Here is a 17,874-nt window from a genome sequence, read left to right as displayed (position 1 = left end):
ATAAACAAAATATCTAAGTCCTAGATACCGCAAAAAGGTTACCGCAAAAATACAGTAAACAAATCCGAAAAAGAGGTATAAGTAAATACTGTACTTACAATCTGTGTGGCAATGAGGAAACACAGGAATAACGATTCCAAACGAAACACAAATCCAAAAGGCTTATCTTGACTACACGCGGAAAAACTAATGCATGCAAAACCCTACAAAAAATATTTAAAGTGTACCACCAAAGGGTTACATAATCCCCAATGGGATTACGTAATAAATTCTAGGCGCTACATTTCCGGCCCCTGAACTTATAATTAAGTTCACTTAAGTAATTATCAATACGCGACTAGACTACTATAAAAGAAGTCAATACAACACGTCCTTTAAATAAGGCGATTAGTGTTCAAAGTTCAAATATGACGCACTTAAGCAGTTCATATATAACTCCATTGGTAATTCAATTGGTCTTCCAACTTGTTCACAGTTTTATGTAGAAGGTAATTTCTCCTGTTCGAGGAAACACAGCTTGCTTATCGGCCTCGTCAGGGAAGAGGATTTGGTCGTCACAATGGCTGATCTTATCAGTCCGTCTCTTCCTGGATGGACCTTCTACAATACGCCCCAAAGGCCACTGGCAACGATGAACTCTCTCGTCGGTAACAAGTACTAGGTCCCCCACAGCAAGGTTACGACTCGGTTTTCTCCACTTCTGACGTTCTTGTAAAGTCGGCAGATATTCCGACAGCCATCTCTTTCAAAACATACATCCGCAAGGTACTGAATTTGTCTCCAGCGACGCTGACAATACAAATCATCTTTCACAAAAACGCCTGGCGACACATTCATATTGGATCGGAGAAGCAACAAGTGGTTGGGGGTCAAAGGTTCCAAATCAAGTGGACTATCACTGACTGGAGTCAACGGACGACTGTTCAATATTCCTTGGACTTCAGCTAGTAGGGTTCGCAAAGCTTCTCCGGAAACCAATTGTTCCCTCAATAGGACTCTCAAAATCTTTCTCACCGAACGGATTACCCGTTCCCAGACTCCTCCCATATGTGAAGCTCCAGGAGGATTGAACTTCCACTCGATGTTCTTCTGGTGTAGAAAACTTTCAATCTTCTGCTGATTCCAGTTGTCAATTGCTTCGCGCAGCTCTCTTTCACCGCTACTCAAGTTGGTTCCATTGTCACTTCTTATCACCTTCGGCTTTCCTCTTAGGTTGATAAATCTGCGAGGTGCATTTATAAACGAATCTGTTTCAAGAGACTCGACCACTTCAATGTGGGTAGCTCGCATAGTCAGACATGAGAAAATGCATCCGTAATGCTTGACTGTACTTCTGCCTCGCTTTACGTACATGGGACCAAAGAAGTCGACACCAACGTACGAAAATGGTGGTTCCCCAGGAATCAATCGATCATCGGGTAAATCTGCCATCATTTGCTGACCTCGAAGAGCGTTCTGCTTTCGACACGTTAAACAGCTTCCAAGCACTTTACAAACAGCGGTCCGTCCTTTGACAATCCAAAACTTCTGTCTCAAATATGTCAACACGTATTCCTGACCTAGATGGCCCACGGATTCGTGAACATCCACGATAATCAGCTTGGTAACGTGATGGTCTTTAGGTAACAGCAACGGATGTTTCATCTGATAATCCAACGTTGAATTCTCAAGTCTGCCACCAACTCTTTATAGGGCACCTTCTTGGTCCAAAGTGGTCTTAATTTGTAAATGGAACCAAACGATCCGATGTCTTTCAATCTTTGTTTCTCAGGCTCTTCAGAACTAACACGTTGGAGGCCCTTTATCACCGGTAAGAAGGACGATCTCTGCACATACTTTATGATTTGATCCTCTGCAGATCGCAGTTCTTGAATTGAGAGACTTCCACAAGGCAATGGGTCATCAAGGCTTTCCTGCAAGCACCTCTTTTTCCTTAAAAATTCTCCAAATCGTAGAAGCCAAGCAACACCTCTCTTGAGCTTGTACCATGAGGAATACCGCTGGATCATTAGGTCCAATGGATGTGGCACTTTCACCTGGGTCACGTGATTAACTTGGACTTGCCTTTTAACTTCTGGATCTTTGTCAGAAATGCTGGGTAATGAATCTCTACGTATAAGCCATAACGTTTCTCTCTCCCACAGGAATTCAGGGCCTCTAAACCATCTTTCTTTGCGAAGAAGTTCTTCCACCGTCAATCCTTGACTGACATCGTCTGCAGGGTTGATTTTGGTTGGCACGTATTTCCACTGAGAAGGTTTCGAGCCATCGTGTATGACGGCCAATCGGTTAGCTACAAACGTGTGGAATCGTCTGTCTTCATTCTTGATATACTGCAGAACAGATGTGGAATCTGTCCAAAACATTGATTCATCAATCTTTAACTCGAGCTCTTCACGCACCGTCTGATCCAGTTTCACAGCTAAGACTGCTGCAGACAACTCTAATCTGGGTATGGTCATCTGTTTAACGTGAGCTAGGCGAAATTTTCCAACAAGAAAACTTCAATGAATCTGGCCTTCTTCATTGACAAGTCTCACATACGAAACTGTGCCGTAGGCAATCTGAGAGGCGTCTGCGAAGTGATGGAGCTCGACAGTGTTTATCCTTCCAAAGTCCGTCGACTTTAAACATCTTGGTAAGGCAACTCTTGAGAGTAAAGGTAGATCTGAAAGCCACGTTTGCCACCGCTGAGATTCTTCGTCGCTAATTTCTTCATCCCAACCGAGCTTTTGCTTACAAAGATCTTGTAGTAGCTTCTTCGCTGGTAAGACGATTGGAGATACCATCCCAAGTGGGTCGTAAATGGAGCTGGTCACAGAAAGAATTCCTCTACGTGTGAAAGGTTTGGTCTTTGGAACTACCTTGAAGGTGAGCATATCTGATTCCATATTCCAGTGAATACCAAGGGTTCTTTCAATGGGAAGTGCATCAGCATTCAAATCTAAGTCCACAAGCGAACGAGCTATGTCCGAAGTGGGAATAGTTTCTAGCACCTCCTTATTGCACGACCATTTGGTTAGGCGAAAGCCACCTCTCTCCAGCAATTGGCTCAAATCTTCTCTTAATCTAATGGCTAATTCCGTTGATGGCACCAATTTCAGACAATCGTCCACATAAAAGTTCCTTAACACTGTATCGATAACTTCAGGGGGAAATTCCCTTGTATTGTCTTGAGCAGTCCTACGTAGACCAAAACTTGCACAACTCGGTGAGGAAGTGTTTCCAAACAAATGTACTACCATTCTGTATTCGACGGGTTGCTTAGACAAGTCATCTTCTGGCCACCATAAGAACCTCAAGGCATCAAAATCATTCGGATCAACGTTCACTTGGTGGAACATAGCTTCACTGTCTGAAGACAGGGCAATTGACTCTTGACGGAATCTGACCAGTACACCAAATAAATTGTTGGTCAAGTCTGGGCCATGCAATAGCTGGTCGTTAAGCGACGTTCCTCGATATCGTGCTGCACAGTCAAATACCACTATCAACTTCTCTGGCTTTTGAGGGTGGAAGAAATATCCCTTTGTAATGTAGTCGTTAATAGTGCCTTTGTACCTTCCAAAGAACTCTTGGTCACGAAGAAATTTCTTCTTTAACAAATACAGCCTCTGCTCAGCAAGAGCACGATTATCGGGCAAGTAAGGGGGATGTTGCCTCCATGGAAGCGCTATCTGATAATGGCCAGAAACCTTCTTCACTGATCCTTCCATTATTCTCAGTGCTCGCTCATCTTCCACTGACATGGCTACTTTGGTACTTGCGATGGTATTAGTGAACTCAGTTTTCCAAAAGTTCTCCACTTGTTGCAAGAGGATTTCGTCTTCATCTCTTTGCTCTGCCAAGCGTACGAAATTCACATTGAAGCTGTGTTCATCTTCAATCTTCTCAATTGGACCTACGATTGCCCAGCCTAGTATCGATCGAATGGCTACGGGATCTCCTTTACCACCTCGTCTCTCCTCTATAACCCAAAAGGCGTCTGGTACATTACATCCAATGATCAACCTGACTTCCTTACTGTCAATCTCTGGCAGGTAAATGTCACTAAGATGTGGCCATTGGTCAGCATCCTGTTCTCTTGAAATACTTTGCTCAGAAATATTGAGTCGGTCGACAGTCCAAACCTTCGGTATTTCCAAACTCGATTGGCTGTTAATCGAGTCGATGGTCAACTTTACTTCCAGGCCAGATTTGGAACTTTCCCTTTTCTCTTGAGTCGTTAGGAAGAAATTTCTCTTGACGCCACTAATTCCTAACTCACGAATTAACTTCTCATCACAAAGTGACACATCAGAACCACTGTCCAGAAGCGCATACGTTTCCAGCACATGTCCCGGCTGGTTTCCACGTACTCTTACAGGAACGATTCGCAAGCGTACTTTTCCTCCGGTTCTAATAGCTTGACTGTCTGGTCTACGAACACCGGCCCCAATTGAGTGATTCTGACTGACGTGATCTGCATTGCCACTTCCCCGAGGATGGCTGCTGGAGCTAGCTTCATTATCTTCGTGTGTTTCACGAGTTTCCAGTCTTGCAGGCGACGTTTGTTCCGGTGGGTGGATAATAGTCATGTGTTTTCTATTACAGCCCTCAACGTAACAGCTACTCTTCTGGATACATCCTTTAGCTAAGTGTCCTACTTTGAAGCAGTTGTCACAGAGTTTAGCATCTCGAATTATCTTCATTCGATCCTCATAAGACTTCCTTTTGAATTGTTCACAGTTCCAGAGCTGATGTATTCCATCACACACCAGGCATTTAACGAACACATTCCTGCGTCTCGAAGTAGGTTGACCATTCTCACTCACTCCATTTGGTACAGGGGAACTAGATCTTTCAAAGTCTCCATGAGCTGCATGAGTTGTGCCCATTGTACTAGGAGGAACCGTCTTCTTATTGGGCCTATCCTTCTTGCCTGTGTCCTTGTCACTATTGAGCGCACCACCAAAGACCGGATTGTTGGCAGCTCGAGCTTTATCAGTGACGAATATTGAAATATGATGAATTCTCGGACGCTGTCCAGACTCTTGAATGCTGTCGGCAACTACTAACCACTTAGTTTTCAGATGAAAGGGGAGACGATCAATTATGCTTCTCAGATTATCGGCACTGTTTATTTCATCCAAGTATCCGATAGAATGTAACACATTTTGGCAGTCCTTTAACTGATCTGCAAAGGCCAGCAAACCTTTCTGATCATTGGGCTTGACAGGTGGACCACGGGTTACTTGGTTCAAGTGAGCTGTGGCGATCTTAAATGGATGGCCAAAACGGTCCTTTAACAGTTTTCGAGCTTCCTGGTATCCAAGCGCAGGATCCATAGTTACACAACTCTTAATAGCGTCTCTAGCAGCTCCAGTGCAGTATTGGAGAAGAAATGTCATCTTTTCACCTTCATCGGTAGAATTTTTCTCGATGTTGTTATCAAACGATCGAATGAAGCTCCAAAATTCAAGTGGATTTCCATTAAATTTATTGAGTTCAGGCTTTGGTAGAGCAAATCCTTGTCTAATGGTTGAGGCCATGGATTGAAACGTGTGCTGCTGAAGTTGTATCAGTTGCTGCTGCTGTTGAAATAATTGTTTAAAACTTCCTTCAGATGAAGGAATGTCTCTATCCTGATCAGTAATTTTCCTCTCAGAAGATTTTTCGATCCATTCTGCAGCAGCAGGATTCAAAGGAACAGACGCAGGGGCAGGCTTCTTTTCTCGCTGGACCGAAGCTAAGTCTTCTGAAGAATGAATTGCAGCAGGTGGCTTAATCGTTTTTCTTTCAGCAACAGATGAATGTTCTTCAAAGTTCTTGGTCTTCGAAGACGTGTCACTCGGAGCTTGTTCTTCCTGAATTCGAACGCCTTTTCCGTCATCTTCAGCTTCCAAAATTTGAGCCTTATGCGGGGACTTGTTCTTGAGCCAGAACGACGACTGCTTTTCGAAGAAGAAGAGGAGCCCTGCTGGCTAACGGAATCGTTTGGATGGACATCGTAAGCCACAACTTGTGCATTGAGCTGACCGCCTTTCATCCACGTTTTAACTCGCCGGTGGAATTCATACTTCTCACGAAATCGATTTTCGTATTCCAAAGTCGCTTTCTCAATCTCTCGACGATCTTCGAGGGCTTGCATATACGCATTATGCGCGCGTTCGTAATTAGCGAATGCTGCATGAACAACCTTGAGCTTATTGTTAACAAGTTCCATGTTCGCCTTGTCCAACATCAAGACTTCTGTTTCGTCGTAAAGTTTAGTTAGATATCCCTGATATCCAGCACGAGATCGTTTTAAACTTTTCTTGGTTTTCGCGGGAAGGGCATTAACGCTGCCACCACGAGCGCCATAGTCGGAACCATCGATAGGCATTGCCGCATCAATGCTATCAACCTCTGTGCCATCGCCGATATCAGGAAAAAAAATCACCAGATTCCGCCATAATAATCCAAAACAGCGCAAGACAGATTTTGAATGAAACGTAGCCAAGACTACCTAGCATTTCCAGGAACGCACCACGATGCTGAATTCACCATTTATTCTTCCATATAATAATACGGAGTACAAGTGTGTAAACACACACAATATCCAAACAACTGATAACAACAGATGCTAACTGATGAAACTGATAAACTGATGTAACTGATGAAAAATGTATTTTCCGCTGGTATTCAGAGTAATTAGTTATGCTAAATTCTTTTGCACTTGGTGTCGCACGTTTACGTGCGATACAAAACCTGTGATTGGTTAGTTCCTGATATTTATATTTTCTTCGACCGTTGAATATTCACTCACGCTTGCGATCCACGCAGTTTAATACTTCGCTAGTTTTAAAATCTATCTTCCTGATGAGTGCTGAAGACGAATCTTCTACATCTTCTACTCCAATTCTCCCATCAGAGGGAACAACTACTGGCAATCAACCTGACGGCGCAGTAGTGCACCAGGTTTTTATTTCGCTGTTCGAGGACTACCTTGAAAATAAGTTGGAGATCGAACGGAAAAGCAAGATCAACAAGGAGGTGGTCCAGTTTAAGTTCAAAGGAGACTTAAAGCAGTTCGAGCTCAATGCTGCGATAGATTCCATTTTGGAAAATATTGAATCAGAAAGCCAGCGAGGTCAACCGAATCAAGAGCGCATCCGAAATCTTGCACAGGACGGTAGGCAGCTCATTTGAAAGAGGCAGAAGCTGATAAAGATCGCCGATAAGAGCAAAGATGTTTGACATGTTGTCGCTGAATCTTGCGTCGGGATCAGAAGACACAAAACGTCTTAAGAAACCTAGGGAGGCGGCTGGTCGCAAACGCCGTCAGGACGAGCAGGCGGTCAACGATTGCGGGAAATAACAGCGTTTTGGTGGTAGTGTTGCCAATCAGCTTTTTGCGGTAAGACCTAATTATTCATCCAATGCCTCATATACTTTGTGATTTCTCATAATCTGGATCCGCTTGCGAATCCTGCCATATTTCTTGTTTGCCTGATTGTTTACGGGAATTTAAGGGTAAAATTATTTACGTTCGGTTGAGCGAAGCGAATTAGAACGTAACTGATGTAAACTGATGTAAACTGATGAAAACTGATGATTCAACTGAAAAATAATATAAACAAAATATCTAAGTCCTAGATACCGCAAAAAGGTTACCGCAAAAATACAGTAAACAAATCCGAAAAAGAGGTATAAGTAAATACTGTACTTACAATCTGTGTGGCAATGAGGAAACACAGGAATAACGATTCCAAACGAAACACAAATCCAAAAGGCTTATCTTGACTACACGCGGAAAAACTAATGCATGCAAAACCCTACAAACAATATTTAAATACCACCAAAGGGTTACATAATCCCCAATGGGATTACGTAATAAATTCTAGGCGCTACAGTCGTTGTTGGTTCGACTCAAGCGATCGAAAAATATGCTCCATAAATCGATGAATTTGAGATCTTTCGTTCCTAAATTACAATAAACTGTAAGCCAGATAAATAAAGATCACTTACCTAATGTTGATTGTGTGTTATTGTGAGATTGGGACGATTAATTTCTCACTTGCCGCTGACGCCCCCTACTAATACCATAATAATAGTAGGAGGCCGTTACCAGCCAGTGCTGCTGCCTCTTCTGGTGCTGCCGTACCCGTTTCCTGTCGTACAACTGCTCCGCAGGTGTTCTGCTCGTCTGCACGCACAACACTGCCGTCGCCATCACTTGCCGCCGGCTTGCAGTCCAGAAGTTACTCGCCAGCGTTTCAGAGACCAACTGCAATCAACCTCCAGGCTTACCTCCAGCCGCTGATCGCTTCTGCCGTTCAACAAGCTATACGGCACCTTCAACCTGCGAGTTTATCGCCGGCTTCAACTGTAGTCGGGTCGCCCTCCTTGTCGGGCTCGCTCATGCCAAGTGCACAAAGTTCCGCGGGTTTGCGTCACTCCGCGCCGCGACAGCCACCTCCTCACTCGTAGGTGAGTCACCGTCTTTTCCTACTTTCGTTACTGCGGTTTGTTTGGCGTCGGGGACCCCGTACGCCTCGTCCGTGCTGTCGGCTGGTTCGTTGGCCAGTTTTACCACCCCTACCCTCTCAGTCGCCGCACCAGTCTCGTCCCTCGTAGTCTTCTTGCCCGCTTCCGGACCACTTCCGGTCTCTCCTTCGCTACTCACACGCTTGTCCCGTCCAGGGTTCGACGTCGGCCCTGGTCGCCCGGGCACTGCATCAGTGGATTTGCAATCTGTAAGCGGCGCCACGAGTGTTCCGTCTGCCACGGCCCTCACCGCTGCATCGAGTGCTCCAGTCGCACGGCCCGCCATCGTTCCCGCTCCCGTTCGCCCCCGTGCGCGGGCGCGCGCGCTGACCAGCCACCTTCTCGCACTCCTTCTACCGTTTTTTCACGTGCCTCGTTGTTTTTTGCTCGTTCGTGTTTGCCTTCCGGCGCTTTACACCATTTTCCCTCCAAGTGCCCAGCGTCCAAGGCCTTCTCGTCTTCACAGCACTGCGTTCCCAAGTCCTTCGCTCCTCCCGGTGCTTCAGCCCCGTTCCCGCCCCTTCCGCCACCCGCCAGCATTTCACCAATCAATCTAAACGTTCTCGCCACCAAACTTCGTAGTGACCCATCCCAGGAGTTTCGCCAGTACCTCTTATCAGGCTTCGACCAAGGTTTTCGAGTTGGTTTTAAGCCCTCTCGCGTGCAACTCTTCCAGGCCGCTTCGGAAAATATGAGATCCAGTCTTCTGAACTCTCAAGATGTCGATCAGTACTTAGCGAGGGAAATGTCTCTTGGCAGAGTTGCTGGTCCTTTCACCTCCTCCCCCGTCGACTATCAGCTACATGTAAACAGAGTCGGCGTTATTCCAAACCGAAGCCAGCCCGGGAAGTGGAGACTGATCGTAGACCTGTCTTATCCGCCAGGGGGAAGCGTCAACGATGGCATTGACGGCGACGATTTACCTCTTAGCTAACGACGACGCGATCGATTTCATCATGCAGGAGGGTCGGGGGACTATGCTCGCCAAAGATGATGTTCGTGATGCTTACCGTCTTGTCCCGATCCACCCTCTCGATCGCCACCTTCTAGGCATGTCCTGGAACAATAAGCTGTACGTGGACTTGGCCCTTCCCTTCGGTTTGCGCTCGGCGCCCTTCATTTTTAACCAATTTGCTGAAGGGTGGCACTGGACCCTTCAACACAATCACGGCGTCCGCCTCCTTCTCCACTACCTAGACGATTTTCTAACCGCCAGCTCACCGAATTCTAACGAGTGTCTAGAAAACCTTAATGCGATTGCGTCGTCAGCCGAGAGCTTGGGGATTCCCCTGGCCGTTGAGAAAGTCGAAGGCCCAAGAACCTTTCTCCCTTTCTGGGCATCGAGCTTGACACCCTACTGCTTGTCTTTTTTTTTCATATCTATATATATATATATATATAAAAATTAACACAAATGAAGTTATGACACACTTTTTTACGATCACCTATATTTCGGCCGGTAAACCGGCCGAAATATAGGTGATCGTAAAAAGTGTGTCATAACTTCATTTGTGTTAATTTTTATTTGAACTTGAAGCAAGACCTATACACACAAAAGATGCGTGTGGAAAATTATATATATATATATATATATATACATATATATATATATGTTTTCTATTGAATTCAATTACATACACTTACAGTTACAACCACGTACACTAACTTACAATTCCACACATTTACTTTACTTACACTAGTTCTGTATATAACTACATACTAGTTTAAATGCTTACACTTACGCTATTCTTACATGGATAGAAAAAAACAAAACAAAACAACAACAAAACCAACAAAGGGAGGGGAAGTGTACTTTCAAGCTTTTCCGAGATCAAAGTTCTTCATCTATATTCACAGAAAAACGAATGCTTACGAGAGGGTGCCACTTTCTGCTATGTTTGTTTTGTCTATTGTTTCTAATCGCTATTCCATTCTAACTTTAATTTTTTTCTATAGCTTCTAGCTTATTTTTCAAGTGAATAAGTAAAGGTTTACATCTTTTTAGACGACTCTGATATATTTCCAATAATAATAATATGATTTAGAAGAAGAAAATGTTGTCTTGTGCATGTCAGACCAAAAGGGATATCAGATTCGTTTAAAGGATCTAAATTTATACCTACACTATTTAACCAAAAAACATGTAGAGGATCTAATCAAGAACCTTTATGTCAGATGTTTGTTGAAAGAAATCTGTTCCAGCATTTTTTAGAATATTTTTCCAAGAGGCACGGATTGCAGCATATATTCCAAGCAGTAATAAGTAGTCATTTGAAGTAAGTCCTTTGTTTATGAAAATGGCCACGGTTGAAGCTTACCATGCTCTGATAAAATATTGCTTATACAAACAATTCCTTTTGAGATCATTATTTCACTGTAGACGGTTTTGTTACTAATTCGCAAATAACGATTATTCCATAAGATTTCATCGACAACTTGACTCGCAGTAAGTGTGTCGTTCTTTGCTAACTTGCACCATACGGCGAGACAATCACGATAGAATTTAGGAAAGACCGCGGGTAGGTCGGTTACACTAAAGTTACAGTACAGTCCCGCCTTGGTTCTTTAAAATATAGGATACGAAATGCTTCCACGGACTAGAGTATTTATCAACATATATTTCTTAAGACATTGATGTACTGGGTATCAATCATCGATTCGATATGAGGCATTCGAAGGCCGCCGTTTTAATAGTCGCATGATTTTATCATATGGGAGGATGGGTTAATGACGGGAACAGGTGTAAAGAGAAAGAGCGGCTTTGGGTTTTGGCTCGTGGAACCAGGCAGCGGTGGCTGCCCGTGACCGTGCAGCATGGCGGAGAAGAATGTCCGGCCCTATGCCCACTTAGGGCTTTGGCCATAAGTCAAGTCATTAAGACCAGACGTTTAATTTTATCCTTGCCATTCCACACAAACTGGTAGATGATAGAATTTACTTGCTTCACGATATCCTTATTTAAGGACGTTCGCGCAAAAATCTTCCAACATTGCAATTTTTCTTACATTTTCACCACTGTTAGTTTACAAGTTACTTATGTCAGAAATGTAAAAAAAAATTGGGGGTCACCGAATTCGTTTTCGAGATATGATATCTGAAAGATGGCGCTTTTTTGGGTAAATTTAATTTCGTCACTCGATATGATATCTGCGGCTTCTGGCAACAAAATATTTTAAATGAATTGATGCAGGCCACCTTCCTTTGTCCCAATTTATTTGAGTGGGTCAATTGAACAAATATATTTTACTTTTTAAGTCCCTTAGAGTAAAGTTTGTCTTTAACAGTTGGATTTGCAAACGTTCAAAACAGAAAAATGCTGCAAAATTTGACTGATTCGATCGCGCGCGGGAAGAGAAAATGAAAAAATAATAAACTTCTAACATTCGAATTTTGCTCATTTTTAATTTGGAAAAGAGTTGTAGTGGGCGAAGTGAATTCACTCCTTCACTCCTTCACTCCATCACTCCTTCACTCGTTTCCTGTTAGACATATGCACGCAATGCGTGCAAGTGTTTAAAGGCCTCTAGAGGATTAGACCTTTTCTCTGATACCTATATTTCTTGTTAAATTACATAAAATTAACATGCTTAGTCACCAACCGAAATATTGTATTCATGTCAGTTTTCTTGAAATAATATTATGATATTTATTCAGCTATAAGCCGAGACCGTAAACCTTTGGTTTTTTAGAACCATAGGTCAAGTAGGTAAAGTAGGTAAAGTAGATACCCAAAATTTTCATGGGTTGATTAATTTTTTCGACATTAATGTTTGAAATTTGGCTATTATTGTTACTGTTGCAAAGCCAGAGAGCTTCCGTTTTTCGTTGTTAAGCTTTAGGCCAGAACAAGTTCCAAATCTCTCAAGGGTGGAGTACTTTAAGAGAGGCATTATCTTTTAAGAAAGCGGTCAAGTCATAAAAAAAAAAAGCAGTTATTTTGGATTCATTGTCTCCCATCACAATGCCCTTTATTTCGTCATCGCCTCGAATTTTTATAAGACGAACTTCTAAGGCTATAATGGAGAGATAAGAGAATAGCGGATCTCCCTGCCTGACGCCTCTTTGTACGTCAAATAACTGAGTGGAAAAGCCATTATTGAGAACACAGCTGGAAATGTTTGAATAGAGAGTTTTAACCCAATTTATGAAAGACTCCCCAAGATTAAAAGATTGCAAAGTTTTAATCAAAAATTTCCAACTTAAGGAGTCGAACGCTTTTTCAAAGTCAAAGGCAGTCATTATACCAGATTAATCAGTAAGTTTGGTAAATTCCATGATATCGTCAATAGACCGAATCGCGTCAAAAATCGTACTACCTTTCACATAAGCATATTGATCACAACCGATAATATCAGGCAAGGCTTTTTCAAGGCGTAAAGCGAGTGCCTTAGAGGCAATCTTAACATCGACATTTAACAGTGAAATAGGCCTCCAGTTTTTGATATATCTCCTGCCTTTATCCTTCTTTTCAATCAGTTTAATTATGGCCTGTTTTTGAGTATTGGAGAGTTCACCGTGCTGATAAGAAAAGGTCAAAGAATCTGTTAGCTGCTGCCCGAGAAGGTTCCAAAAGGCTTTGTAGAATTCTGCGGTAAGACCATCGTTACCAGGTGACTTGCCGTTAGGAAACTTGAGCAAGGCATTGTAACATTCTTGAATTGACAGTTCCCCTTCACAAAGCAATTTTGTACCCTCGGCCATTTTAGGCAAGTTTAAAAAAAAAAATTTACAATTTTTCTCACCTTTTTTATACCAGGTTGCTTTGGATCGAATAATTCTACCCTGAATAATGTAATAGTAGGGAGACTCGTATACCTGTTTTGTCCGCTCTAACTCTGCGATATTGTCTTGCGACGGAGGTGCAGTCACTTGTCTTATTTTATACTTGATGAGATCCCATAAAACACGTTTGTCGTGTGCAAGCATAAGTTCTTTAATTTTTTTAGCTGAAGATTTGGCTGCTTTGCTGCCTCCCAGATTATCAAGATCTGGATTGAGATGAACATTAAAATCTCCGCCTAGTATGATTTGATAGCTGGCGTCCGTATTTATTTCTTCCAGAATAGATGAGGTACTATCAAAAAAACTACATTGCTCAGAGGATTTTGTAGGCGCATACAAGTTATAGCGACAAAGCGGCCGTCGACGTCTTGTCTTAGGTTTTTTAATTCGAATTGAAGACCTTCGTTAATCAGTACAAGAACTCCTCTACTGTGGTTAGAGCCGTGAGAGTGGAACATTTGTCCTCTGTACTGGAATTTCTATTCGTTAACTACTTCAGGCGTGCTGTATGTTTCTTGCAGGAATACGATATCTGCTTTTTGTTTTTCAATCCAAGTGAAAATTGATTTCCGCTTGTAGAACTCTTGAATCCCTCGAGCATTTTAATAAAAAAAACAATGTGAAAATCTACCTCCGACACTTCAAAGGTGTGAGAGTTATGCAAACTGAAGGAGTGGCACCGGCACAGAATAGTAATGGTAAATGATGTGACGATAGGTTTTTCCACTATCGGGACGGGAAATGAAACTGGACTTCTATGGCGGACAATAACACAACTTGGGGAATTAACTCTAGAGCACTCGCTCGCTGCGGGAATGGAAACTCGTCACGATTTCCTGTACACAAGAATCTGCGGCAAATGAAACTCGGACAACCCAGGACACACACACAAAACTGATTCTCAACGCTGCTTTTAATAATCTTCTCTTGAACTGTACTGTTACATCAATCAGAGGTAGACGTCAATCGAGGATCGGCGATGGTGAAGGTCCGATAAGTAAATCAAATCAGTAAATCGCTACATTTATACTAACGGCTCTCTGACTATTGCATCAGCAAAATAAACAAGGACCGTTGCGCTGAACGTTAAACACGAGCTCGGGTAACTAAAAATAAATCATAACATGTGCATTTCACGTGTCTTAATTGTCTAAACGAAGGTTCTAGAAAGTTCGGTAAAGAAATGTTAATTAAATTTCTTGCCAAGGTTGGCAGTTTGAGCTATATTTAGAAAATACTGGTTGTCAGTAGTTTTACTAAAGATCATGCGACTACGGCAAGTACTTTTACTGGACGATTGCATCATAGGTAAATCACGAATTACAGTAGTTTTACTGGGTTAACAATTCAAAACAAGGTAATTTCCCTAACACTATACGGTTAAACAACGGAATGACTGAAAAACGGTAAATCCTCTCCTGACATTCCTCCCACCTTTAAATCGAGACCTCCTGGTCGAGCAAAAAGTAAAAGGAACCTAGAAATCAAAATTACGATACGAAAAAACATAGATAACAAAATTGGACATTGTACTTACCAAAAGCCCCAAAACGCGATGTATGGGCATCTTATCACTCAATTCACGAGTAGAGTGCTAGATGGTATGCTCCATCAAAGGTGGCATCTAAATTACAGGTTTAAATTTAAATTTATTGCCCCACATAAGATAAGACTTTATTTACCTCTCCAAAAATGGTTTTTCAGGGCAAATCACAATAAAATGTTAAAAATGTACAGCTAAAAAATAAAATCATTCTAAATATTAAAAAGGGTTACGTTTAAAAGGGTTCTATGTTTCAATAAAATTCTTCCAAGCGCGACGTTTTATAGCATCCTTAAAAATACTCAAACTACTAACGTCTGTTAGGGTCCTTGGTAGTTCGTTCCCAAGCCGAGTAGCTCTGAATACAGCCCTTGGAATTAAACTATTGTTCTACATGGCATGTTAGCATCTAATTCATATATTACAAGAAAGCTGATTGTTTATGACTAGCCTATGAATTAATCATATCAAAATATGGTGCTAACCAAAATGGATAGATAAATCTAAGTATTTAGTAGAGGAGTTCATCAAGAGCAATAAATCTGCCGTTAACATAAAGTTTGTCAGGTTGTGACTTGCTGAAGAGGACCGAATACCCTTTCTTCTTTGCTTGCTTAAACTTTTCCAGTTGTTTCTTCCTTAGGTCATACAAATCCTTCGGCAGATCATCGAACACGTACATTCCTTTCTCTTTTAATTCTGGAGTTACGCGGGCTTGACGAAGAACTTTTTCTCGGTCGCTAAATCTAAGAAATCTGGCTATGATGAGTCGTGGGCCTTTTCCATTAGATTTTCCGAGGCGATGAATTCGCTGAAATTCAAGTCGGGCCCGTGGTTTTTTGCATCTTTAGTTCTTGTTCCATGAAGTCGTAAACAAGAGCTTTTGTGTTCTCAATCTGTTTACCCTGGTCGCCCTGATTTTCATCAGGAAAACGTTCCGGTATGCCTGCAAACTTCAAGTTTTCTCTTCTGCTGTAGGCTTCTAAGTACAGCAACTGGTTTTTCAAATCCTCAGTATCAAACTTCACTTTCTTTACGTCGCGTTTCACATTAGCGAGATCACCTTCGTTCAATTTCACACCTTCTTCTATGCCAGTCAACCGTCTTGTTCATTTCTTTCGTCTTCTTTTTCAGTTTTCAACGTTGCTGTCGAGACGACGGACGGTTTCTTCAATACTGGCTATAGAGGCAACGACATAGTCTAATCGACTTTCAATGATGTCGAGTTTGTCCAGCTTGGCTAGTTTAGATAAGGCCAAATCCATTTTGCTTGCGAGTTCACCGTCCATGTTTGTGGCCGTAAGCGCTTCGTCGATCTCGAGTAAGTCGCACTCTTCTCTATCTCTTGCTTTTTTCCCGTCTGGAGAGCACTTAGATATAGGGGAAATAGAACTGACCTTCCTTTTGCCACTGGCCATAGACTAGAATAGGCTAGGCTAGGAAAATGTTTGAAAACCCGAGGAGCATCAAAACGACGTCTACTCGGTAGCCATCTCTCGACCCAATCTCTCGGGGGACTATGCTCGCCAAAGATGATGTCCGTGGTGCTTACCGTCTTGTCCCGATCCTCCCTCTCGATCGTCACCTTCTAGGCATGTCCTGGAACAATAAGCTGTACGTGGACTTGGCCCTTCCCTTCGGTTTGCGCTCGGCGCCCTTCATTTTTAACCAATTTGCTGAAGGGTGGCACTGGATCCTTCAACACAACTACGGCGTCCGCCTCCTTCTCCACTACCTAGACGATTTTCTAACCGCCAGCTCACCGAATTATAACGAGTGTCGAGAAAACCTTAACGCGATTGCGTCGTCAGCCGAGAGCTTGGGAATTCCCCTGGCCGTTGAGAAAGTCGAAGGCCCAAGTACCTCTCTCACCTTTCTGGGCATCGAGCTTGACACCCTACTGCTTGTCGCTCGCCTTCCCACTGAGAAAGTGTCCGCCCTACGCGATCTGCTTCACGCCTGGTCAAACAAACATGCCTGCCGCCGCAGAGAACTGGAGTCTCTCCTGGGCCACCTTCACCATGCCACACGAGTGGTCTATCCGAGCCGCCCCTTTCTTCGCCGTTTGACTGATCTTCTCCGCAGTACGCATTCGCAGTCTCGTTACTTTCGCCTGAATCGCGACTGCCGGGCCGATATACGTTGGTGGTCCTCCTTTCTTCAAGACTGGAACGGGGTAAGTTTTCTAACCTCTCCTCATTGGTCACACCTGACGGACCTTCAAGTATCCACCAATGCCGCCGGGGCCATTGGTTATGGCCCTTACTTGGATGGCCTTTGGTTTGCTGGTCGCTGGCTTCCGTCCCAACTCCCAGCATCCATTGCGTTCAAGGAGCTTTACCCCATCGTCTTGGCCGCCTACGTTTGGGGCCTCCGCGGCGTGACCGAAGCCATCTCCAAACGTTTCTGCTCCGACGGGGCGCTCGGGGGTCTCCTTCGCTGCCTGTTTCTGACCGCCGCACGCCACTCTTTTTGGGTCGCGGCCACCCACGAACCGGGGCGGCAAAACGCCATCGCTGACGCTCTTTTTCTTTCGCAGATCCTGCATTTCAGAGCTCTAGCCCCTCTCGCGTCACCCGAACCAACGGACCTTCCAGCTCATCTCCTGGAGGAGCTCAACTCGCTTTCCTCTACCAGCGGATGAACCAATTCCTTTCCCTCAGCCTGGCACCGTCAACGCGCCGGTGCTACCTGTCTGGCCAACGTCCATTTGCCGAGTTTTGCGTCTCACACGGCTTAATTCACGCTTCCGGTTCAATATTTCCCGTGTCAGAATCCACGCTGGAACTGTTTGTTACTTGTGTTACTTGTGCGCTGTTCGCTGCCAGAAAATTGACTTGGTTCTCGGCGACCCGCTCACGGCTACGCCTCGTCTCCAACACGTGCTCCGAGGCATCAAACGTGTGCAGTCCTTGAAGGGCCCTGCCTGTCCCCCACGTCTACCCGTCACTCAGAATATCATGCTGGCTATTCGCTCATCACTTAATCGCAACGACTTTGATAGCGCTATGCTCTGGGCCGCGTTTTGTACGGCGTGGTTT

At 43.6% G+C, this 17,874-nt stretch overlaps 4 protein-coding genes across 4 annotated transcripts in view; all 4 read right to left on the bottom strand.

Annotated features, from left to right (window-relative positions):
* The window catches only part of LOC144647380 (uncharacterized), a 308,906-nt gene that overhangs the window by 68,647 nt on the left and 222,385 nt on the right, over positions 1–17,874 (bottom strand). The gene's annotated exons all lie outside the window — the stretch shown is intronic.
* Positions 658–1,644, bottom strand: LOC144647606 (uncharacterized). Its single transcript, XM_078507387.1, has one exon. It carries the CDS (start codon positions 1,642–1,644, stop codon positions 658–660), a length of 987 nt encoding a protein of 328 aa, XP_078363513.1.
* On the bottom strand, positions 1,641–2,462 carry LOC144647605 (uncharacterized). The gene has a single exon (XM_078507386.1). The coding sequence runs from the start codon at positions 2,460–2,462 to the stop codon at positions 1,641–1,643; it is 822 nt and encodes a 273-aa protein (XP_078363512.1).
* LOC144647603 (uncharacterized) lies at positions 2,505–6,364 on the bottom strand. Its single transcript, XM_078507385.1, has 2 exons — positions 5,969–6,364; positions 2,505–5,912 (listed from the first exon to the last, which is right to left on the bottom strand). Exons 1-2 carry the CDS (start codon positions 6,362–6,364, stop codon positions 2,505–2,507), a joined length of 3,804 nt encoding a protein of 1,267 aa, XP_078363511.1.

This window comes from Oculina patagonica, chromosome 3, assembly GCF_052425735.1.
Source record: "Oculina patagonica isolate OP01 chromosome 3, crgOcupat, whole genome shotgun sequence".
In the NCBI taxonomy this organism is placed as follows: domain Eukaryota; kingdom Metazoa; phylum Cnidaria; class Anthozoa; order Scleractinia; family Oculinidae; genus Oculina; species Oculina patagonica.
This window is presented reverse-complemented; position numbering and strand designations above follow the sequence as displayed.